This window comes from Martes martes (assembly GCF_963455335.1).
Source record: "Martes martes genome assembly, chromosome: 11".
In the NCBI taxonomy this organism is placed as follows: domain Eukaryota; kingdom Metazoa; phylum Chordata; class Mammalia; order Carnivora; family Mustelidae; genus Martes; species Martes martes.
Window position 1 is genome coordinate 23,142,144 of NC_137899.1, and position 25,646 is coordinate 23,167,789.

The window sequence follows — 25,646 nt, forward strand, 5'->3', positions numbered from 1 at the left end:
ATATTGCATAAATTATGCTTTCAACTTCTGAGTAAAATAATACATTGGTACCTTATTTTTGTAGGCAATATTTCATAGCCACGTTTCTCAGAGCTTAGTAGTGCTTCTAATAAATATTCCAAATATATACCCTTTGTTCACATTTTTGGGGAAGTGTATTCAACACCAATACAATTTTTTTGACTTGGCAGATTTTTTTTTTTTTTTCTGAAAGCACAAAAGAACATATTGGGGTGTGTGCTTGCATGTGTGTGTTTAAGAAAACCTTTACTATTTTTATAATTTTTTAAAATGATTTTATTTGTTTGACACAGAGAGAGATCACAAGTAGGCAGAGAGGCAGGCAGAGAGAGAAGGGGAAGCAGGCTCCCTGCTGAGCAGAGAGCTTGATGCGGGACTCGATCCCAGGACCCTGAGATCATGACCTAAGCTGAAGGCAGAGGCTTAACCCACTGAGCCACCCGGGCACCCCAAAAACCTGTACTATTAATATAGTGACTATATAGGCAAATGCATACCTTAGAGCTGTATGACTAGTTCGTTTTCATGAGGAAAGGAGTTTTAATAAGAACAGTTTAGGAGATAAGTGACCTGGAAAAATCTACGTTAAGGAAATGTGTGCTATACTTTAAAATACTTTTATAAAAAGATGGTTAGAAGAAATGTTGATGATTAAGGGGATTTCCAATGAGAAATTGTCTTGATTTCTTATCAGCTTGCAACTAATTGGAGTCCTTTGGAGGACATTGGTCTCACCTGCCCATACAAAGACGTATTTCATTTCTCATAGTGAAATATTGCGGTTCTCAGTGCCAAGTCATCTGTAGCATCTAATTGCTCCCTCACCTTGGACACCTTAAATTGTGATAGAGTTGAATTCTTAGAATCAAAAATAATCATGCCCTTTTAGGAATCAGAAAAGGAAATAAGTGTACACACAACTGTCTTATCTCCTCCCTTAGCTTCAGATGCTGTGTGCCTGCTGATGTCTTTTTTTTTTTTTTTAAGATTCTATTTATTTGACAGACAGAGATCACAAGCAGGCAGAGAGGCAGGCAGAGAGAGAGAGGGGGAAGCAGGCTCCCTGCTGAGCAGGGGCTCGATCCCAGGACCCTGGGATCATGACCTGAGCCGAAGGCAGAGGCTTTAACCCACTGAGCCACCCGGGCGCCCCTGATGTCTTTTGAATCCTGTATTTCTAGCCATTATCCTCTCTGGTTCTGGACCGAAATTGCCAACTGAACAATCATACCTGAACGTGCCACATCCATCCTACACTGATCTATCCAAACCAAAAATTAGTCCCTAAACCTTTTTTCTGTTTTTCAGTCTTACCTGGATTTCAGAACTAATCATTTATTTATTCATCCTTTAACAAAGCACATGCTTTGTGGCGTGCATGATGTTAGGTGCTGGAAAAACAGAAATAATACAGTTTTTTTTTTTTAGTTCAATGGAAAAATCATCTTTGAACACTTTTGTTTCCCCATAGTCGGTCACCAAGTCTAGTCTGTTTTTCCTCCTAAGTACAAATGACTCTTGGACTTACTCCTTTCTTCCCACCCACCCTGCATTACCTTAAACACGTAGCTTCATTATTTCTTAGACGAATGCACCAGCATTATGACTGGTCTCCCTGTCATCACGTACTTCTGAATTTATCTTCCAGTCGTCGGCATAAATCTTAAAAAATAAATTTGATCTTGGGGCGCCTGGGTGGCTCAGTGGCTTAAGGGCTCTGCCTTCGGCTCAGGTCATGGTCTCAGGGTCCTGGGATCGAGCCCCGCATCGGGCTCTCTGCTCGGTGGGGAGCCTGCTTCCTCCTCTCTCCCTCTCTGCCTGCCTCTCTGCCTACTTGTGCTGTCAAATAAATAAATAAAATCTTTAAAAAAAATAAATAAATTTGATCTTGTTTTTCTGTCTTCACTTTTTAAAATGAGCTGTATTATCTGTAATATCAATTCTCCATTCCATAGCATTACATTTTCCTGTAACGTTCTTCTGCCACTTTCTTTATTCACACTCTACGTCATTCACAATCAACTGTTTCGTCTCTGAAAACATACCAGTTTTTCTTTTGTAGTGTTATATGTGCTGTCTCCCTACCACTGCTGAGCTCTCTTTTATGCTTCATGCTCCGCACCCCCAAATGCCGTTTCTCAATGACTCCACATTTTGCCTTTCTCCCTGTTACTCATTCTCTTCTCTATAATCAGATAGTTGAGTCTGTACATATCACTAGCATCCATCCCTCTCATATTGTGTCATGACCTTTTTATTATGTGTTTGTCTTCTCTGATACATTGAATTCTTTGACGCCACAAAGACCCTTGTCTTTTCATTTTTGTCTCTCTCACACAGTGCCTTCAACACGAGATTCACTCATTTAATGAATGGTTTCCCATTCTCCTCAGCTTGCAGTTATGGTCTTCTAGATATGAACGATTTGCAGTCATTTGTGTGTTAAGTTCCAGAGATTAGAGGCGCTCTCTTTAGTTCTCTATTGTAAAAACATATATGCCAGTTTTTGTTTATCTGACCATAAGTGAAGACTAATAGTCTACTCCCCACTTTTTTTTTGGAAATAAAAATTCCAAAGGCGAATTCCCAGAGGTGATGATTTTAAGTTGAGTGTCTTTGACAGCATTTGCCTATCCCTTCTACTGCCACACTCATCAGTTCTACTTTGTGTGTGTAAAACTGTCAGTTGAACTCTCTTGATGTCCGCCACGTGCTCATGAACGATCATGTCATCTGAAATCAAATCAAATGTGGTGCTTGTTGGGTTGTATGAACCTCATGCATTAACATATCATGTGTTAAGTTCTTTTATTTAAATAATTTAGTAGGTTTCAGGTTGTAAATCTCCTCCAGGACAAACAGGACAGGGTATTTCACAAATCAATTGACATAGATACCAACCTATGAAAGTATAAAAATAATGAGCATGTTAAAAATTAATTACAGTTGTAAATTGATTTCCTTTTGTTGGCAGAAAGAACATAGTTTATTAGCCCAGGAGCAGGTTCACACTGTTTTAACATCAAGCACTTCCAGCTGAAGCTTGTTAGTGACTGCCTCTCAGATTAAGAAAAAAAATCCTCACTGTGGTACATGAACTCCTCTTGTTAAGACATAAATAATCAGCTCATCCCCTACATGGATGAGAACAAAGAACATAATAGTACACAGAGCAAAGATTAACTAAGTAAATACTGCACAAGCCCATTTAACATGTAAATTAAAAAATACCCAAGTATGAGGAAGTTTTCACTTGTAATTTTTCTTTGTGAATGCCTCCCTCGTGACCGAGAAGCTAGTCAGAGGGAAAAAATAGATACTTCAGCATTTGACTTTAGGCAGATTGATTATTTTAAGATAAAGTAAAATAAAATTATTTAATTATGGTCAATATTGCTGGCAGCACATGAAAACTAGGGAAATACTGTTTTCTTTGATAGCAGGATGCTTCAGATTTTTAGGTGTTTTATTTTTAAACCAAGGACTAAAAACCAGAAATTTTATTTTGAGGAAAAACATCAATGGCAGCATATGACTCAAGCTTAACACTAATATTAAATGGTTTCCATAACTCTTCTCCACATTTCTCAAGTTTTGTCCGTATCTTCATCTAGATCCTGACTTCTTCTAGTACAGCTTTTTTTTCTTTTTTTTTTTTAAACTTGATTCTGTATTTCCTGGCACCAAATCTAAATCCTGACTTGGAAAAAGAAAATCCACTCCCTAGGCTACTTTCATATTCATTTGAATTTGAGCTTGACACAACAGATAAGAAAAGCAGCTGTGGAAAATGGTTAAAATCTGAAAATTATTGACAAAAGAATATGCCTTAATAGGTAATAGAAACCAAAGGGGGGGTAATAATTTCCCTACAAAAATTTAAACTTACTTAAATAATTAAAATGACACCTCTTGAGAATGATTTCAGTGCTTCAGGAAAGACGTTTTCATTGCTTTTGCCTTTAAAAATTTTAATGTTTATCCTAACTTATGTTTTAACTTATCCTAACTTAATGTTTTCAACTGTAAATGGTCTTTAATCCACAAATGTATGAGAAATTTTGCTTTGTAATACCATTTTTAGTGTTGTTTAGTTATGTAATTTTAGATTTTAAGAAATCATGCTTGGGGCGCCTGGGTGGCTCAGTGGGTTAAGCCGCTGCCTTCGGCTCAGGTCATGATCTCAGGGTCCTGGGATCGAGTCCCGCATCCGGCTCTCTGCTCAGCAGGGAGCCTGCTTCCCTCTCTCTCTGTCTGCCTCTCTGTCTACTTGTAATCTCTGTCTGTCAAACAAATAAATAAATAAAATCTTTAAAAAAAAAAAAAAAAAAAAAAGAAATCATGCTTTTCCCCAACTTAAATTGTCTTTTAAAAACCTAACCTTAAAAACAGTAATTTTGGGGTGCCTGGATGGCTCAGTGGGTTAAAGCCTCTGCCTTCGGCTCCAGTTGTGATCCCAGGGTCCTGCAATGGACTCTCTGCTCAGCGGAGAGCCTGCCTCCCCCCTCTCTCTACCTGCCTCTCTGCCTACTTGTGATCTCTGTCTGTCAAATAAATAAATAAAATCTTTAAAAAGAAAACAGTAATTTTATGTCTAATATGCAGTCTGATTTATGAAAAGTTAACATTTCATTAGGTTAGTAAATTCCACTTTAATATTTTACTTTGGTGACATCACACCCCTCACATCTGATAATTTTGTTGACAGGATTATTGATTATTATTATTTTTTTTTTGGATTGTTGATTATTCTTAATGCTATTACCTGTATCCTGGGGCAGGACATTTGGCTGTGTGGAGATATTTTCTCCTTTTTGTTACAATTTCATTAAGGTCTTTGTTTTGTCTGCAGTGTCTCTGCTGCTGGGTTTCTAACCTCCAGCACACTCACAGAACCCCCTTTCAGTGTGTAATGCTTCCAGAGTTGTCATTTTACTCCTTCTGTAAAGCTTTCCCTAGTCTGTCCCAACAAAGTTATCACTTCCTGTATTCTGCAGCTCCCTTTTGGGGTAGTGTAAGGAATATCAGCTTTGGATTTAGATGGTATTCAAATTCAGGGCTGCTCTTAACAACTGTTAGCTCAGTGACCTTAGACATTTACTAACCTCTTTGAAGTTGTTTCTTCATCTGGAAAAAGAGGTTTATGTATAGTACCTAATTCATGGTGGGGTTCTTGTGAGGACTGAAGAAATTAAAATGCCTATCACGGTGTCTGTATCTATAAGTTAGAGGTCTAGATCTGTCAATGTCTGTATCTGATTTGTAGAGCTTGGACTCAAGAATAAGTTCCAGTCCCCATACCACTGTTACCCATGATCTCTAATATTAACCAGTCCTATAACTCCCCCCCCCCCACTAGATCCTGAAGGAGGGAAGGAATGCCAGGTTACATATATAGCATTCTCAGGAATTTTGAGGAACACTGGAAGACAAGATAAAAACACTGACTGGGGTTTTTAGTACAGTAGTTAATAGCTTTGGCAGACCACCTTCTAATATTCATCAGTAGTCAAAGGGAGGCATTATTTTGGCTAAACACTTTTAATATGTTAAACATTCTAAGATTAAGTGCTTAACTTAAAATTATTACAACTCTGAAATTTTTTTGGTAAACCTCTAACATGGTCTGCATGTTGTATGTATTCTTTTTCACAGGGACTTTTGGATTAAATAATTTTGCAACATCTGCTGAAGTGCCTCAACATATTTGTTTGGGGTGAATGACCAGGGACTGATAATGCCATTCATCCTTTTATGATGTCTGTTTTCTCATCCGTAAAATGAGGCATTGATCTCCAAGGTTTTCAGTCCTGCTGGACTAGCTCAGAATTTTATCTTGTAGTCATTTTTATATTGAAGCATTTGGTTTTTATAGCCCCCACACGAACAAAAAACTTTTACAGTTTTAAGAAATAGAAATAAAAAGTAAATTTTGGGAAAATGTGGAACACTCAGGCTGGGATTTACATAATAATAGTTTTGCTATAATCATATGTTCTAGAGGAAATAAGTTGTACAAGTCACAGGCTTGTAACAACTTTCTGAGATCTTTATGGGCTCAGAGCATGAAACCAGCAGCTACAAATCCTTTGCTGCTGAACCACAAGTCATAACTAACCATCTGGCTTTCAGTAAGAAAATCTGTAATCTGTATGCTTTTTAAAATCTATATGGCTTCACCACAGTAACACATCAATATTGAAATAATTAACATCTCTGATTTGTCCATTTTAAGCAATATTTTATTGAGTAATTTCTTAAATCCCTATAAATATGAGTCAAAAAGTGTTTATATTTCTACAAGTAGATATTTGTAACTTCATTAGATACTTAAACATACTTAAACATTTTGAGAGAATATTTATTCTGGCAGTTTGTAACGTCTTTCTCAAAGTCCTCTGTATTTTGTGTATTTTATCAGTGTATGTATGTATGTACATTTTTATTGGGGTATAATTAACATACAACATTATCTTAGTCTCAGGTGTATAACAGAAGGAATCAAGATTTGCATATACTATGAAATGATCACCATAGTAAGTCTAGATAACATTTTTCACCATATGTCATTAAAATTTTTTTGTGTGTATTTTATTGGATCTTGTGTGTCTATTTTTTAAATAAACTTTTTTGGGGGAGGTAATTATAGATTTACATTCATTTTTAAGAAATAATATGGGTTCTTCCTATATTCCCTTTATTCTGTTTCCCCCAAAGGTTACATCTTACAAAATTGTAGTGTCAAAAACAGGAGTTTGACATTCATTCAATCCACTGATCTTATTCAGATTTCCCACTTTTACATGTATTTATTTATATGTATGTCTGTGCCTAATTAGTTAGTGAAATTTTATCCCATGTGTAGGTTTGTATAGTCAAGATACAGACCAGTGACATCACCACAATTTTTTTTATAACCATACCTACCTCCTTCCTGCTCCCTCTGTCAATCCTTGGCAACCACCAATCTCCATCTCTAGAGTTTTGTCAGTTCAAGAATTTTTATAGGGCTACCCGGGTGGCTCAGTCAGTTAAGCGTCTGCCTTCGGCTCAGGTCATGATTCCAGGGTCCCGGGTCAAGCCCTGCATCAGGCTCCCAGCTCTGTGGGGAGTCTGCCTCTCCCTCTCCCTCTTTTGCTCCCCCTGCTTGTACTCTCTCTGTCAAATAAATATATAAAATCTTTAAAAAAAAAAGAATTTTTATAAACAGAATTATTTAGTGTGTAATATTTTGAGATTGGCTTTTTCCACTCAGCATAATTAACTCCTTTGAGATTCATCCAAATTGCTGTATATGTTATAATTCATTCTTTTTCTTATTGCTGGGTTGTATTCTGTGATATGGATGTACCATAGTTTGTTTAAACATTTACTCCTTGAAGGACATCTAGGCTCTCCCATTCTTTGTTTTGTGTTATATAGTTTTGGTTTTCACTATTAGAAATAAAGCTATATGAGCATTCATGTATAGATTTTTGTGTGAACATGCAGTTTGCTGGGATAAATGCCTGATGGTATAATTGCTAGGTGGTAATTGTGTATTTGTTTTATAAGTGATGTCAGTGTTCCTTTGCTTTCCAACTTTTTCTTTTCTTTTTTATATTCATCCCTTTATTTATTTATTTTTTGGCTTTTTTTTTTTAAATCCACTTTTTTTCTTCTGGTCTTCTTTTTTTTTTTTTTTTTTTTTTTTAGTTTTAGAAGTAGAATTTAGTGATTCATTAGTTGCATATAATGTCCAGTGCTCATTACATCAAATGTCCTCCTTAATGCCCATCACCCAGTTATCCCATACCCCCTCCTCCTCCCCTCCAGCAACCCTCAGTTTGTTTCCTGGTATTCTGATTTTTTATGGTTTGCCTCCCTCTCAATTTTCTTTTCTTTTCTTTTTTTTTTTTTTAAAGATTTTATTTATTTGTCAGAGAGAGAGAGAGAGAGACAGCACAAGCAGGCAGAGTGGCAGGCAGAAGCAGAGGGAGAAGCAGGCTCCCCGCCAAGCAAGGAGTCTGATGTGGGACTCGATCCCAGGACTCTGGGATCATGACCTGAGCCAAAGGCAGATGCTTACCCAACTGAGCCACCCAGGCATCCCTCAATTTTCATCTTATTTTTCCTTCCATTCCCCTATGTTCATCTGTTTTATTTCTTAAATTCCACATATGAGTGAAATCATATGGTATTTGTCTTCTCTGACTGACTTATTTCACTTGGCGTAATACCTTCTGGTTCCATCTATATTGTTGCTAATGGTAAGATTTCATTCATTTTGGTGGCTGAGTAATATTCCATTATATATATATATAAATATATATATAATATATATAAAAATATATATATATAAATATATATAAAAATATATATAAAAATAACACAAACACACACATATACATACATCCCCCGCATCTTCTTTACCAATTCATCTGTCGTTGGATATCTGGGTTCTTTCCATAGTTGGGCTGTTGTGGACATTGCTGCTGTAAACATTGGGGTACATGTGCCCCTTCAGATTACTATGTTAGTATCCTTTGGATAAATACCTAATAGTGCAATTGCTGGGTTATAGGATGGCTCTATTTTTTAACTTTTTAAGGAACCTCCATACTATTTTCCAGAGTGGCTGCACCAGTTTGCATTCCGACCAACAGTGCAAGAGGGTTCCCCTTTCTCTGCATCCTTGCCAACATCTGTTGTTTCCTGAGCTGTTAATTTTAGCCATTCTGACTGGTGTGAGCTGGTATCTCGTGTTTTTGATATTGTCTTTTTTGAGTATCAGATGGTGGTATAGTTTTTAATCAGGTGTGATTTAGAAAATTCATGGGGGGAAAAGAAAAGAAAATTCATGGGGGAGATAGCCTATTTGATTTATCTGTATTTCTGCGCTTTCCACTCTTCTGTCTTATTTCTTGGCATTCAGGGTTCCTTCTTCTAACATTTTCCTTTTGTTTGAAGAAAAATTCCTTTGATTGTGCTTTGAGGGTGGGTCTGCTAATTACAGATTCTTTAGTTTTCCTTTATTTGAGAATGTCTTTATTTCCACTTTTTTTCAGGAAGGACAGTGTTTTGAGATATTGAACTCACATTTGCCAGTTTTGTGGGGGGCAGGATTTGTGTTCAGTCTAGGGAGGAATAAGCCTACGTGGGTAGCTTTCTGCTCTGTATTGGGAATTAGGAATGCTCGGCTTGGATCACTTTGTGCTGTCGGGTGGAGAATCATAGGATCCTCTGCTTTTTATATTGTTCCTCTAGTCCTTGGTCCCTAAGTAGTCTGCCTTCCTGAGTCGTCCTTTGGTTGCTTCTTAGGTTATTTCCAGGGTATGTAGTTGTCTAAGGAAGAACAGTAACTATGAATCTGTGCCATCTTGTCTGGATCAGAAGTTCTCCTATATTTTAATTTAATTTAATTTTTTATATTTTCTTTCTAACATTACTTTCTATGCTCTTTGTTAGTAATTGTTTATATAGTATATTCAAGGGTAATTAAAAGTTCAGTTGCATGAGAAACCTGTAAATCAGTGCTAACATTTTTTTTCAGAATATTCAAATATATTTTACCATTATTATTTAGGGAGTTTATTCCCAATCAAGATTAAATCCCTTTAAGACACTAATTTTAGGGCATCTGGGTGGCTCAGTGGGTTAAAGCCTCTGCCTCGGCTCAGGTCATGATCTCAGGGTCCTGGGATCGAGCCCCGCATCGGGCTCTCTGCTCAGCAGGGAGCCTGCTTCCTCCTCTCTCTCTGCCTGCTTCTCTGCCTACTTGTGATCTCCGTCTGTCAAATAAATAAATAAAATCTTTAAAAAAATAGGACATTAATTTTATTGACTGCAGTATATTCCAGTTTATTATTCTTTGCTAGAAACAGAGTCTTACTCAGAATTACTTCTTGCATTTGGGGCCTTACCAATGGGAATGACTCTAACAACAGTATTGGTTGCTGCGGCAGATGGGAAAGACCGTCATCCACCTCTACCTTATGCATGCACATATACACACACACAACTGGGACACTATGTATAATGAATCTGGTCCCAAGTACCTTCACCATCTAGAGACTTCTGCCATATTCCCACTGATCACATCAAACTATTTAGGTATTAATGCCAGCCTGGAGATACAATTTCATTATGTTATCATGAACATTTTAAGTTGGGCAAAGAAGTAAATTAGTAGATCCACAGTACTTAGAGCAACTCAGGAGGTGCTGTAGAAAGTTTCATGAATATGCAATTAGAAATAAAAATTAAATAATTTTTATGAACTGGCTAATGGAGAAGAATGTAGATACTCTTTTTTAGGTTTTAAAATTTTTATTTTTTAAAAGTTAACATGAAGGGGACCTGGGTGGCTCAGTGTGTTAAGCCTCTGCCTTCGGCTCAGGTCATGATCTCGGGGTCCTGGGATCGAGCCCCGCATCGGGCTCTCTGCTCAGTGGGGAGCCTGCTTCCTCCTCTCTCTGCCTGCCTCTCTGCCTACTTGTCATCTCTGTCTGTCAAATAAATAAATAAAATCTTTTTTAAAAAATTTAAAAAATGAAAGTTAACATGTGAAAGGAAACTGAAAAACACAAGAAACGAAGAACAAAGTTACCCATAATCACAAACAGTTTACAGTTTGACTTCTAGGTCCCATGTGTGTTTCTACACAAGTAAGCATTTTAATGTAGTTAAGATCATGCTTTTTTACACACCATGAATATTTACCATTTCAGAGTCCTCAAACTATGAGTATTTTGATAACCAAGAATACACCATTTCCATCTGAAAGAAAAAGAATGTAATCCTGCTTTTCCTGGCAACAAAAATTTCCTAAAAGACAAAAATGGCAACCCTCTAGATAAAGATATTGGCAGAGTTACAATTAAAATACTGTATTCCCTTCAATTGAAACTGAGACATAAAGTAACAAGAGTACACAATGTACGATGCTTCTAAAAGAATTTATTATCCAATCTGTACTCTTCAGATATTAGCAAGGAGGTATATTTGCATTGACTCACTTAATGTATTCCTATAGTACAGCCAGAGAGACACACACATTAACAGTCATCATTACAATGTAAATAGGAACACATCCACACACATCTCTTCTTCTATGCTTCCTTCTGCCTCTCTGCTGCCATCTTAGTAAGTCCTGATATTTCTCAGAGACAGCTTAACAATTCCATGTCCCGGATGCTTCTTTCCTATCAGTAACAAAAAGAAACTTATAAATTGATTAATTCACTAGCTGTACATTTTATCATACATTGTCACCTCAGGACATCCAAAAAGCTTAGATGTTACAAAATAGTGAACCTTGTGCACAACAAACACAGGTACTTCATAAGAACACATACACAGACCTATGGTTATAACCCAAAATGGTCTTCTAGATGTGGAGATGCTAACAAAAAGCCCTTCCCTTCACTCCTCTTCTGCCCCCTCTGCCATTTTAATGACTAAGTATAGAACTACATCTAGCTCTAAGAGGACAGTCCTCTGAGGTAGATAGATATTTGTGAACTTATACACGTATAGAAATAATTTTTCAAAAGTTTCATGTATTTTCTTCTGCAAGTTTTCTTTTAGGTATAAGTAAATATGTTTGAGATTTAAAATGTTCATGCCATAAGTTAATCTTTGTACACGATTTTTTTTCAGTGTTATTCTAGCAATATTTTAATAAACTGGCAGAGTACTTTTAAATTGGTACATTTGTACATTGCTTTGTGTAGTATTCTCTTAAACTCTGTTTGTATATTGTTTTTGTTCATATGGTAAAGTCAAGGAATAAAAAAGTCTGAAATTAGTCACTTTTAATTTGAAAAATCACATCCTCATTTAATTGCTTCATTTAGTTTTAGATTTTTTTTGTGTATTAGCTCTTCATAAATCATACTGTCATTGAGTAGTCATCTTAATGTTTAATAATTTATAATTATAAATAATTAATAGTTTTTGACTGCTGTATCTTAAACTGATACTCTGTCCTTCACACAATTTACACAATTATCCATGGAATTCTGGCAATTATCCATGGAATTCTGGTAGTGACTTTCAGGGATTATCGAGTTCAATTTACTGCCTTTGGAATTTTGTTGAAACTAATGTGATAAAGTAGTAAAAGTAAGCTATCCAAAAATAATTCTTTAAATTCTAACTTAACTAAAGACAGATTTTTGTGTTTCTTTATGAAAAAATATATAAGAATAATTTAGCATACAATTCAAGTTAAAGGATTAAATATATGAGAATATTGGAATTGCAGGAAAGTAGAAGTTATAAGAAATATTACAAGGAAGTGCCACTGGCAGAGTAAAAAGGTAATTAATGTTTTCTTCTATTGCAAAAGGAAACTGCTAAAGAAGCCTGCATTTAATAATAAGGAAGATTACTGTGTGAGTTTCAAATGACTATTACTAACCTACTTTAGCAAATGAATCCCTTACAGAAAAATAGAGAAGATTGAAGTTAATGTATGCATTTTGCCGTAGGAAACTGTGTTAATTCTTTTCTATATAACCTTCTTAAAATTTCAGGCCTACTTTCTGTCATGATTCCTACCTGCTTCCAAAATAGGAAGGATAACGAGTTTGTCTTGGTGTTCAGTGATGTGTACTCTTCCCCCAAAGACCCCTGTTATTCCTTGGCTGCCAGTCTTGCTCTTTGTCTCATTCCTTCATAGTAAAGATCTCAAGCAACTCATCTTGTAAGAGAGATGAGCACTGGGCATGCATGTTGTCATTATTAAGTGAACCTTTCTTTAAATCTCTTTTAAAATTGTTTTATCTGTGTTGATATACCTTCATTTTGCCTTTTAGTTAGTATTTGATGTATCTCGTTCTGTCCTTTGACTTTTAACTTTCCATATTCTTCTGCTTTAGAGGTATCTCTTCTAAACAGTATAAAGTTGGATTTATTTTTTCAGGCCATCTTTGTTTATAATTTTCAGCAATTAGTTTACTTTTAATATAATTACTAATATAATTTTGTTTATGTCTGTTATTTTATACTTTCTATTTTTGTTTCTTTTGGGTTGATTATTTTTATAATTCAGTTTTTCCTCCCTACTAATTTAGAAGTACATACTCTTGTTTCTCTCCTCTTAGTTGTTACTCTAAAAATTATAATAGTCGTGCTTATCAAAGTCAAAATTTAGTAAGTACTATTATTTTCTCAGATACCATAGAACTTTAGAAAATTTTAACTTGATTTTCTGTACTCCCAATCTATATATTACTGGCATTGTGTACTTTAATCTTATTTTTAAACCCATAATACATTATTGTTATCATTTCTGCAGGCACATTCATTTCAATTACCATTGTATTTTCCACCCTCTTCATTCTTCATTCCTTCTTGCATTTCACCTTTTAATGGGATGACTTCCCTTCACCTAGAGGTGCATTTTAGGAATTTCCTTGAGTAGGTATCTCTTGGTAACAAACCTTTGGTTGGTCTTAGTTTGGACATGCATTTAATTCATCCTCAGTGTTAAAATACTGGTTTTTTCTGGGTATACAGTTCTGAGTTAACAGTGACTTTTTTTTTTTCCCCCAGTACACTGAAGCTATCTTTTCATGATTTTATGGCTTTTTTTGTTCTTCAGGTATCCATAGGTCCAGCTGCCACTTGTTGGAAAGTAATGTGTTTTCTTCTCTAGCTACTTTTAAGAACTCCTCTTACCTTGTAGGCTGCACTTTCACTATGATTTGTTTAGGTGTGGATTTCTTTTGATTCCTCCTTCTCTGGATTTATTTAGCTCTTTAATTCTGTGCTTTGGTGTTTTTCATCTCCTCAAATGAATTTCCTATCTGTTATCTCTTCAGATACTGCTTGTGCTCCCTTTTGTCCATCTCTGTTTTCCTTCTAGATCTTTGATTAGAAATATGTTCAATTATCTCTTTTATATTTTCCCTCTTTGTATCTGTGTACTCTGCATTTTGGTTAATTTCTTCAGAACTGTTCTCATGTTCCTTAATTTTCTCTACAGCTGGGTCCAAACTGCCATATAATTCTTAATTTGTTATATTTTTAATACAGATATTTTTAGCCTGCAGATAATTTTAGGTTTTATTTTGTTTCTAAATAAGTCAAGAATGGTATCTTAGAAAGCTATAGGAAATTCAGTGTTTTCAAATAAAATAATATAGTTTTAAATAAATTAATGAGCTATTAGAAAAACTCATTAAATTTGAAATTGAGAGGTGCCTGGGTGGCTCAGTCATTAAGCCTCTGCCTTCAGCTCAGTTCATCTCAGTTCATCTCAGGATCCTGGGATTGATCCCCTGCATCAGGCTCTCTGCTTGGCGGGAAACCTGCTGCTTCTTCTCCCACCGCCCCTGCTTGTGTTCCATCTCTTGCTGTGTCTCTCTCTGTCAAATAAATAAAATCTTTTAAAAAAAATTAAAAATAAAAATAAAAAAATTTGAAATTGAAAAATAATGCTAATAGGTAGTAATAATATAAATAATACCTCAAATTACTAAATACTGTGTTCCAGGCACTGTGCTGAGTGCTTTATAGAGGACATCATTTGATGGGCATATCACTATTTCACACGTTTTTAACAACCAGCTTAATTTTAACCATTTTTGTTTCATTGAACGTTAACTCCTACACTAGATAAATGGAAGCTCTTATTTTTTATGAAAATGTAGAATAACTTGAAAAAAATTTTTTTACCATCCGTTAACTTTATTTATATGTACATACAAAATGTTACTAAGGAAAGCATTTACTAACTTATGAAATCATTTTGCCTTGAATCATTTTTACTTTCCTTATATCTTCATAGGATGAGGTAAGAGTACTAACTGTAGAAATAACTTCACTTAGAAAATATCAATAATGTGTGCCAGCTGTAGGCTACTTTGGATTCTCTTTGATTTTGTATCACCTGAATTCCCATTTCTATCATTTCATTTTCCTCTTTGTGTTTCTAATGAAAATGTGAAGGAATTTTATGGTATTAAAATGATTTAATTACCTATTTGACTCTTGATTTTACTGCCTATTTCAAAATCAATCAAGAAAAGAAGGTCTTTCACTTTTCACCTATTAGTACCTGTTCTTGAACTTCAAAAATTAAAGTTAAAGGTAATGATTAAAAAATATTCTTTTTACATCCCTGTTGTAATACATATCGATTTTTATATTTGTGAACACCATTATATTATTTGGGGGCAAACCCTAGGAAAGAAGGGGTATACTGTTTGTAATTTTATGAACCCAATAAATATTTGTCTAGTGAATTTTAAAATGTTATATGTAGTAGGTCGTTAGAAAACAGATACTACTCATTTTTAGCTTAGTTTCAGAAAAGATCCGTGATTAGTTTCTAGTAAAAGTCTAGATGTTACTTTCTTAATGTGAATAATAGCACAGGCCCTGTGATGCCTGAGGTAAATCTCTTCTGAAAGTGTGGCCTAAGAAGCTGGGCAGATACTAAACAGACGTGCTTCTAGGGGTGAGGTCAGTGAATCCAGTTAAAGTTTAAAAATGATGGTGGTATAAAGAAGCACTTAATTCTGTGCTGCATATTGAAAGGAGTGTCAGTTATTCATTTCACTTCATTATCTGATGCTCCATTCTTGTAGTGATCATAGAAGATGGAATAAAGTTTGAGTCTTTTCTTATGACCACTCTTTAACAAAGGCTCTCTAAGATGTAAATAGAAATTTGTTGAGAAACAATAAAATAGCTTTCTAACGATTTTTATCCCCATAGAAAATCTCTGATGATTAAGTTTCTAGATAGGTAGCAGTCTTACTAGTTTGTTAATTTTGGTCATTTTTTAAACTTTTCCTATCACTTAAAATAATTTATATAATTATTTGAATAAAGGAGTTGATTTCCCTTTAGATACAGTTTATGTTTATGGACTTCAATCAAACACACTAATACCACATGTAGAACTTAATGTTATCTCCAAGTCCTAAAAACAAGTTTAAAATTTTCATGTTACAGTTTGGAAGATTAAAAGTGAGAGACAGCTCAGTGAGCCTAGGGGGCAGCAGTGGTAAGGGCTGGTGGTGTAGCCTGCAGAGTCAGGACTCTCTAGAGCAGTTGTTTGGGCGGGCCCTTTAGGAACTGGCCGTTAGCTTTTAGGTTTTTCGTGGGTTTTAGGTTTTGTAGATTTTCCTAGAGGTGGTCAGTATCTCAGGAATATGATGGGAATTAATTATACTTGTCAAATCTCAGGAGACAAATGTGTAAGCCAGAATGCCAGTTCTTTGATAAATATTGTTAAGGAAACTAGATACTGAAAAAAATATTAAGCAGATAGGATATTTAAATTTACTGATCAGCTCAATAAACTCAGAATTAAAATACTGATTTCTTAATTGGTATGATTTATTGAGCAATTCCTCTGTGCCAGGCATTGCAGTAGTACCTTGACTTTCTGCTCATTTTTGGTTATCTCATAAATACTTAGAACATACTGCATGGTTGGATTATTATTATTCTTCTGATTTTTAGTTTTGAAAATTGAGTCTCAGTTTATTGAAGTGACTAATCAGAACTGTAGTAAGTGGAAGAATATAGGTCTTCCTAACTTTGAATGTTCCTTCTTTCTTGTCTGAAATGAGAAGATTAAGCATGGAATCAGAGTGGGTTCAGTAGTGGGAGTGGAAAGGAGATTATTGGATGATCTTAATACTTTGAATGACAGCTAAACAACTCCACCTCCACAGTGAGCACCTACTCAGATTTCTGAGCTAATGTGCAAGGAGCCCTTCAGTCCTGTTGCTGGAGGCACATCGCCAAGTCTGTGCTCTTGAACGTTACCTTTTTTACAGATCATCCCCATTCGTTCAACACATACTGTTTTTCAGGCAAGTGTCTAATATGCCTCTTTAGATGTTAGCTCTCTTAGCTGTGATCACAGTTTCATTAGGATTTTCAAAAGTTTTGAGTTGTATTTAGGAAAGTTAAATCCTAGCCAGTTGAGTTTCTGGCACTGTCCCATCATTATCACTTCAGGCAAGTCAGTGAGCATCTTGATTTCCACATTGGTTAAATTAATTATCTGTATCTAGCAATTTTCTAATAGAGGGGCTCGCAGACTTTTTCAGTAAAGAGCCCCATTGTAATATTTTAGGTTTTACAGGCAAAGAGGCAAAGTGGAGGGTGTATTGTATAGGTACTTACGTAAGTAAGAGAAGAGACTCTTATCTCCAACCTTTTTGCCTGGTGTGAGGTCATCACAGTCTGTGGGCATGTTTTGTGCTCTGTTGCCATCAGCTGGAGACATTTTGAGGACAAAGAAGGAAGGGGCCTGGCAGGGTGACTACCGTGGTCAGTTTCACTCTTTGTCACAGTGACATTCAGGTTTCTTTGCATTCTTTTTTCCTCCTGGACAACCCAGCTGTCCCAACAAATTTCAAAGGATTGCCAGTGTACAGACCACACCCTGTGACTTCTAACAACTCCCTCCCACCGCCCCCCCCCGAAATCTCCAAATTTAAAAATTCCATGAGTTAGAAATTAAAGAATTCTAAAATAGCTTAGGGGTCAAAGAAGAAATCAAAACAGAAATTAGAACTGGACTAAGTAACTATTTCCAAGATAGTAGAGCAAATGATAGAATAGAAAGGTACTATAATTCAGTTCAGTAAAAGGCAAAAAAGAAGGGTGCCTGGGTGGCTCAGTTGGTTGAGCATCTGGCTTTGGATTGTGGCTCAGGTGATGATCTTGGGGTCCTGGGATCAAGCCCAGCTTCAGGCTCCGTACTCAGCATGGAGTCGCTTGGAGATTCTCTCTCTCTGCCCCTCCCTCCATTCATGTGCACACATATGCACTGTCTCTCTTTCTCTTTCTGTCTCAATTAAATCTTTTTCAAAAAGGTAAGAAAGATACAGAAAGAAAAACAGAAAGATTGACATAATGGTAGAAATAAAATTTTAGAATATCATTGTAATAAAAGCAAGTAGAGCATATAGTCTTATTTAAAAGGTAAAGATTGTCAGACTGGCATGTATACATGTTGTTTACACGAGAACTGTCTAAAGCTAAGAAAATATAAAATTTGAAAATAAGATGTTGAAAAAGGAAAAAGGTTATCACTTAAGAGATTGTTGATACAGGTATATTAATATTAGAAAAAATACACTGTAAGGCAAAGGTGTTACTTAAGAAAGCAATCATAGATAGTGATGACAAGGTTTAATTTATCAGCAAAACACAGTGGTTTTTAAGTGCATGCGCTTAATGACAGTTGAAAAATATAAAGCCAAACCTAACAACTACAAAAAGAAAAGGACAGACTCCTCATAATGGAAGAATTTTAATGCCTTTTGTCAATTTTGATAGATGAAAGATAAAAACTGGAGATTGTAAGATTTCAACCCTACAAATAAGCTTGTTCTAATAGACCTGTAAAACTGTACAACAGCTACAGAATGCATAACTCTTTTCAACACACACATCTATAAAAAACATTTCAAGGCATAACCTAATTTGTGATATTGAGTTAGAAATTAAAGTCTTTGCTTTTTGAATGCAGAGCTTCATATTTTGATGTATTAACACAAAATGTTTTTCTAATTAGCAAAAATGCTTCATATTTGCTAAATATAGAATTTTCTGTATATAAAATACTGTGAAATCTACCATCTGTTCATTTTTTAATTTGTTAATAAAGTAATGACAGCTGACTGAACACTGCATAACACTTTTAATGGGAGACAGAATGGAGTCTGTGTAGTATAGTAGGATGAGCAGGGACTCTAGGTTTGAAATCTTGCTAAGCCACCTACCAGCTCTAGGATCTGGAGAAAGTTATTTAACACCTTTAAGGGTCATCTATAAAGTGAGTGTAATAATGTCCACCTCTTAAGGTTTTGAGGAATAAATGAGACACTCTATTGAGTACTTGGTACCAAGCAAATCATTACTGCTATTATTATTGTTTTTAATCACTTACCTAATGTTTATTGAGCATCTGCGAAGTATTTTTCTCAAATTAAATGAGTATTTTTAATTCTTAAGACTTGTGATTAGGTATTACAGATTTAAAAACTCTTATCCCAAATATTGCCACAAAGCAAGTTTCCTTATCTTTTCTCGTTGCCATTGCTGACGTCTTCTCCTGTTATCTAGCAGATGAGACTAAGAAATTGGGGGGGTGAGGGGTGGGGCAAGATATTGGGAAAAGAGAATGGGCTGCTCAAAGAATTCCAGGTCTTGAATCAACTTGCTTTCTTGGATATTAGCATATATAATATTTTTGTTGGGCTTATGAATGTGAAGTTATCTTGTATTTTGATTTGACCTGTTAAAATACACTTTTAGTTTTGCCAGTATTAATCCTTTTGGTGTTTTCCTGGCTACCCAATTGGTGATCAAGATTAAGCCCAGATCTGAAAGGTGTATTTATCTCTCATCTAACCAATTACCCAACTCTGAAAAAGGCCCACATCCACATTTTAACTGCTCAGTTCTCAAGAGAGTACAGATTTGATATTCTGAGGTGTCAAGATAGAGACTCCATAAAATTCTGAGTACAGAAGGAATGTGCTTTATTTGTAGTTTTTAAAAATTAGCAATTGTGTGAGTCATTAATGAAGCAGCAAAGCTGTCTCTAATGGAATCCTTAAAGACTGATTGTTAGGTTAACCAGAACTTTAAGCATATGTACAAATTTGCGTATGCCAATTTCAAAGTTATATTCTTTGCAGTTATTCTTATGAATTCAGTTATGTATCTCTATCAAAGGAACTACATATAAAATGTTCTAGAAATGAGGGTATCATGTAATCTCATCAAAACAGCTCATAAAAATGTTTTCTTATTTTTAGATTACCTCTCTAGTGACCCTTCAGCTATTAACCCTGGTTGGCCATGACGATCAGCTTGATGGACCAAAATACAAATGCACAGTATCTCTAGATTTCATCAGAGCCATTGCTAGGTAAGCAGAGAATAATTGTTAATGTAAAATGTCTTGAATTATGTAAATGATATACTAAATATAAAAATTAATGCTCTTCCTAATGTAATGTCATTAGTCAGTTAAGCAAGAGAAGATCATTTAAATGCCAAGAATGAAAAAGTTTCACTGTAATATGAACCCTCTCATCAATTTACAAGTGACATAAAATTCGGAGAAGTAGCTAATATGTTAGATGGTAAAAACGAAGATTCTGAAAGACCTTAAAAGACTGGGATAATGGTCTCATAGAAGCAAGGTAGGATTTAATGGACAGTTGACTACAAAAAACTCAAATGTCCTAAAACAAGGTGGGAGAGACTGGCTTAAGTCCTAAGATTTTAACTCTCCTGGTGTCTCATTCAGGGGATATAATAGGTCTGCTCTGTGTTCCCACAGGCAGAGCAAATCTGGTGTGCTGTTCTGTGCTTGGCATTTTAAAAGGGGCATTGACAGATGGGCACATGCCAAGAGGGGGCAAGAGGAGAATGGTAGAGTGAAGAATCATGTCACCTCCCTGACTGAGGGACAGGGTATGAGAGTTAAGTCCTAGGGAGGATACAGTAACCGTCTCAAGTATTTCAGGTGCTTTCATGTACAAAGTGGATGAGATTACTTCTGAGTAATTCTAGAACATTAGAAGTTCTAGGGAAAAAATTATATCTCTCAAAATGAGAGCTGTCTAAAATGTAATGAGTTTCCTCACAGAGAGGTCTACTTACTGTTAAGAAAAATGTTCCAGCCATTTATATGAATAAATGACCTCATCTCATGGTTGCAGCTGGGTAGCAGTCTGTCAGACCATGTAGTAGAAGAGGCAATGTGTGTGTAGAATGGTGGGTGGAACAAGACAGTCCGTAAGACAGTGCTTTCCCAAACCTTTTAAATAATGAAGACTCAATTTTAATATTCTTCAAGATTAATATTGAAAATATTTACGTGTATTTCAAAATTATAAGCATGAAACATTATTTATTCAGGCTAAAAATAGTGCCTGACATGTTATGGATTTGCAGATCTCTTCAAATGAAGTTGATAGCTTCCTAATATTCTAAAGTCCACAGGTTGGTGTCCTCTGCCCTGATGTCTCCTTGTGTGCAGAGGAAAAAGTTCTGTAATACTATGATGGAGGTATTTGAGATATTTTGATGCCAGGTAGACTCTGAAACTTGAAATGAGGATTTTAAAACGTGTTGTCATGGCAAAACTGGGCAAACTTTTACCCAGAAGAAGTTGAACAGAAGCTTGGGGTGTATTCTGTGTGACTGTAAGGCAGTACCTTTCTTTTTCTAAACAATGATTTTAAAAACTCTGTATGCATGAGCCTCTGTCAAAGACATAACTTTTGAATGAAGCGTATTTATTTTAGGGATTTTTTCTGAATGTTGGGTTGTGCCCCAACATAAACATGTACAGGACAGAGGCTTATGAATGCCCAGTATGATGAATATACAGTGAACCAAACAGGAACTTGATTCATAGCATCAGTGATACTAAACACACTCAGAGAAGTGTGCTTCCATTTACCACCTAAGAAGGGAACAGGACTTAAAACCTGGGATTCTGTCATAGAACCTGGGATCTCTGTAACTTGCTTTGTTACTTTATTTTCTCTTCCTTGCCTTCCTTGGGCAGTGTCCAAAGAATAACCACCTCCCTCCTCCCACATCTTCCCTCTTCCACTTCCTCATCCCCATGATATTTTGTGTTCTTTTTCTGCTCATAAAACCTTCCATTCGTTCTTTCTCTCCCTCTCATATCCTGCTGTCTTCTCCTAATATTCTTCCTCATTGCCTTAATGAAAACCTGATTCTTACCTGGGGATACTCCTTCCCCTGGAGTTACCTCTAACGGCAGCTACTTACTTTCTCACGCACTAAGCTCTCATGGTTGGGTGCTCCTTAAGTGCCACCCTTCTTGTCGCCACTTCCAGATTGCCACTGCCCCCAAGTTATTGTAGAAACGTGGACTTCTTTGGGCCTTGTGCAGTCTGGCTCTGTTTCTACATTCTCCTTATACTTGATTGTCTTCTACCAGCCTCCCACCCATCCCACCTCGTGTATTGAAGAATAGAGCACAGGGTTCACAGGGTTCTTTTTAACCTAGATTCTTCACTCTTCTCCAGTTTACTCTGTTCAGCATTCACCTGTTTTACAGAACGAAGTTGTAACCGTCAGTTGAGAACTCCCTTCAGTTACCTACATTGGTGTTCATCTTCTCTCTTTCCTTTTTCAGTAGGTGGGGGGTCTCTCTTCCACCTGTGATCTGAATTTTATCTCCTCCGTCTTCCCCAGAAGCTTTTTGAAATGTTCTCACGCTGTTTGTCTTCTCAGTGGCATCTAATACTGATGATCACTCTCCTTAAAATGCTTTTCTTAGAGCCCATGATTCCAGTCTTCTGATTTTCCCCTTTATTCTTCAGCTATTTTTTCTAAGGTTCTTTGGCCAGTTTATCCTTTCCACCCGACCTTTAAATGTAGCTGGTCCTTGAGACCTGGCTCTTTTCTCTGTTCCTATTGTACCTCTCCCCTAGGCAGTTTTAGCTATACCCATGACTTAAACAACCGTCTCCATATTAATAACTCCTCAGTTTTTAAAGGCCAGACCTTTAATTCTAATATTCTTGACCTTTATTGGATGTTTTTCAGCTAAATCAATACATTTCCAAAACTGAACTTGGGAATTCTAACCTCTACTTCTGCCTGCCAACAAAAAAAGAATGATTCAGCTTTCCTCTTGTGTTGCCTATTTCAGTGGTTAACACTGCAGTCTGCCACATCGTACAGGCCTCAGACCTGGGAGTCATTCTTGACATTTCTCTCTCCCACACTTGCAATATCTAAGCATTAGTCCTGTTGACTACAAAGTCCCTCCTGTAGATCTCAAATTCATTCACTTTTTACTTTTACTTTATACTGTTACCTCTCTAGACCAGGCCACCACCATCTCTTCTCTAGGAGCCTCCTGACTTGTCTTCTGTCCACTCTTACCCTTTATAACTTGTCCACACCACTGCCAGAATGATCTTATAAAAATTTAATGGCACCCTCCTACTTAAAAGTCTGTAGTATATCTTTCTGAGTTAGTGTTTCTGTTTTGGGGGGTAAATACAGAATAGTGGAATTACTGGATCATAAGGTATTTCTATTTTTAATTTTTTGAGGCACCTCTGTACTGTTTTGCACAGGGGCTGTACCAACTTATATTCCCACCAGCAGTATACGACGGTTACCTTTTCTCCCCATCCTCACCAACACTTGTTATTTCTTGTATTTTTGATACTAGCCATTCTGACTGGTGTGAGGAGATCATCTCATTGTGGTTTTGATGTGCATTTCTCTGATGATTCAATGATGATGATTGAGCATCTTTTCTTTGCAGAAGTGTCTCTTCAGGTCCTCTGTTAATTTTTAAATTTCTTTTAATCCTCTTTTTAAAAATCTTTTAATCCTCTTTTTTAATTGGATTGGATTTTGTGTGTGTGTGTAATGTTGAGTGGTGTAGGTTCTTTAATATTTGGATATTAACTCCTTATGAAAAAAAAAACCCCACTAATTGGAAAAGACATATGCACCTCTATGTTTATTGCAGCATTATTTTCAATAGCCAAGATATGGAAGGAACCCACATGTCTTTCGGTAGATGAATGGATAAAGATGTGGTACATATATGCAATGGACTATTACTCAGTCATATAAAAGGGATGAGATCTTGCTATTTGCAACAACGTGGGAGGATCTAGAAGATATCATGCTAAGGGAAGTAAGTCAGGCTGAGAAAGACAAATCCCATATGATCTCACTTATATGTAGAATCTAAAAAACAAACTCTTTAAATGCAGACAACAAATTCGTGGTTGCCAGAGGAGAAATAGGTGGGGACATAGGTGAAATAGATAAAGGGGATTAAAAGGTACAAACTTCCAGTTACAAAATAAATAATTCATGGAGATGAAAAATACAGAATAAGAAATGTAGTCAATAAGATTGTGGTAATGTTGTTTGGTGACAGATGGTGACTACACTTATTGCGTGAGTCCTGACTAATGTATAAAATTGTGGAATCAATATGTTGTTACGTTTTGCTCCTGAAAATAATATAACATTATATGTCAATTTATTACCCCCCACCCCAAAAAAGTCTTCAGTAGTTTCCTATGACTCTTGGGATTAAAAAAAACAAAAATCTTTAATATAGCTTATAAGGCCCCAGTGATCTGGCCCCTGCCATATCATTATGTTGCCCAGCTACATCTGGTACACACACTGCTTCCCTAGGTATTTGCATTTTAACTCGCTGGCTGTTTTTAGTTCTTCATATTCACCATTCTGCTTCCCATCTTTGCAAATGCAGCATTTTCCATCACCTCCTCTCCTTTATCTAGCTAACCACTGCATAACCTATACATTTCAATTTAAATGAAAAGAAGCATTCCTAAACATACCATGACCACCATCATCCCCCCACTCCAATCACAGTATACAGGTATACAAGTATACAGGTCTCATTGTTTTCCTCTGATACTTACCATAGTTTTAATTAATCACTTAATAATTAGAGTTCATCTTTCTACAGTGTAAGTCTGTGAAGCTCAAAACAGAGATTGTATTTGTGCCAGTCACTGCCTTAACTAAACTTAAACAATGCTTTAAACTTAGTATATGCTAAATATATAAATAGTTCATGTTTTCCTATAGTGAATTAGCAGTAAAACTTCACATGACGGGGAACCATTGTGAGCTTGTCTTTTGGGGCAGCAACAAGAAGGGAGCTAAGGAGACAGAGTTTCATTCCAAATAAAGGAGTGGTGGAGGTAAGAGATTGCAAGGATACTTAGCAAAGAAGAGGTAGGTATGTCTAGTTCCAGACTCCTGTGGTTGAGAATGAATGATTAGATCACAGGACACAGCCTAAATGTCCAAAACAAGGGAATGGATCAATAATTTATTGTACATTCTAATTTAAAAAAACACTACACAGTTATTAAAAATCATACTTTGGAAGGATAAAAACAGAAAAATACTTGTGATACAGGCTTAAGTGGGTTAAGCAGTTATATATGGAGTTACATACACAAGAAAAGTAGGAAAACCTAAGGGAATGGAGTGATTGTCAAAACTGGCAAACTGATGCCAAGAAATCAGAGTCCATATGATTTAATGATGAAACAGTCATTTGTAGGGGGCACCTGGGTGGCTCAGTCAGTTAAGCATCTGCCCTGGGCTCAGGTCATGATCTCAGGATTCTGGGATCAAGCCCCGCATCGTGCTCTCTGCTCAGCTGGGAGCCTGCTTCCCCACCCCCTCTGCCTGCCTCTCTGCCTACTTGTGATCTCTTTCTGTCAAATAAATAAATAAAATCTTAAAACAAAACAAAACAAAACAAAAAACAATCATGTGTAACTTTACCAGGAACACTTACAGGAATATAGTGGTTTAGAAGTCAGATTATAGCATATTTAACTAGTATTTATAAGAAAATTGATGCAGCAGATAGAATGTTTCTAATTCATTTGTTCACTTAATATTTGCTGTGTTGCCCATTATGATCACTGTGCTAGGCTTTGGGAATATAGCAACAAGTAGAACAGATTTATATCTTATCCTCATGAGCCTTTATTCTAGGATTCTTTTTGCTGTGAAAAGGAAGAGAGGATTGTTACCTACTAAAGGGGCCGTGGAGCTATGGCAGGGTTCTTATTATTTAAAAGTTT

At 36.0% G+C, this 25,646-nt stretch overlaps 1 protein-coding gene across 1 annotated transcript in view; it reads left to right on the forward strand.

The window, feature by feature from the left end:
• ORC5 (origin recognition complex subunit 5) overlaps positions 1-25,646 on the forward strand; it is an 87,309-nt gene that overhangs the window by 56,812 nt on the left and 4,851 nt on the right. The window contains exon 13 of the mRNA XM_080818809.1: positions 19,803-19,915. Coding sequence (XP_080674935.1) covers positions 19,803-19,915 — 113 coding nt within the window. The remainder of the gene's footprint in view (positions 1-19,802; positions 19,916-25,646) is intronic.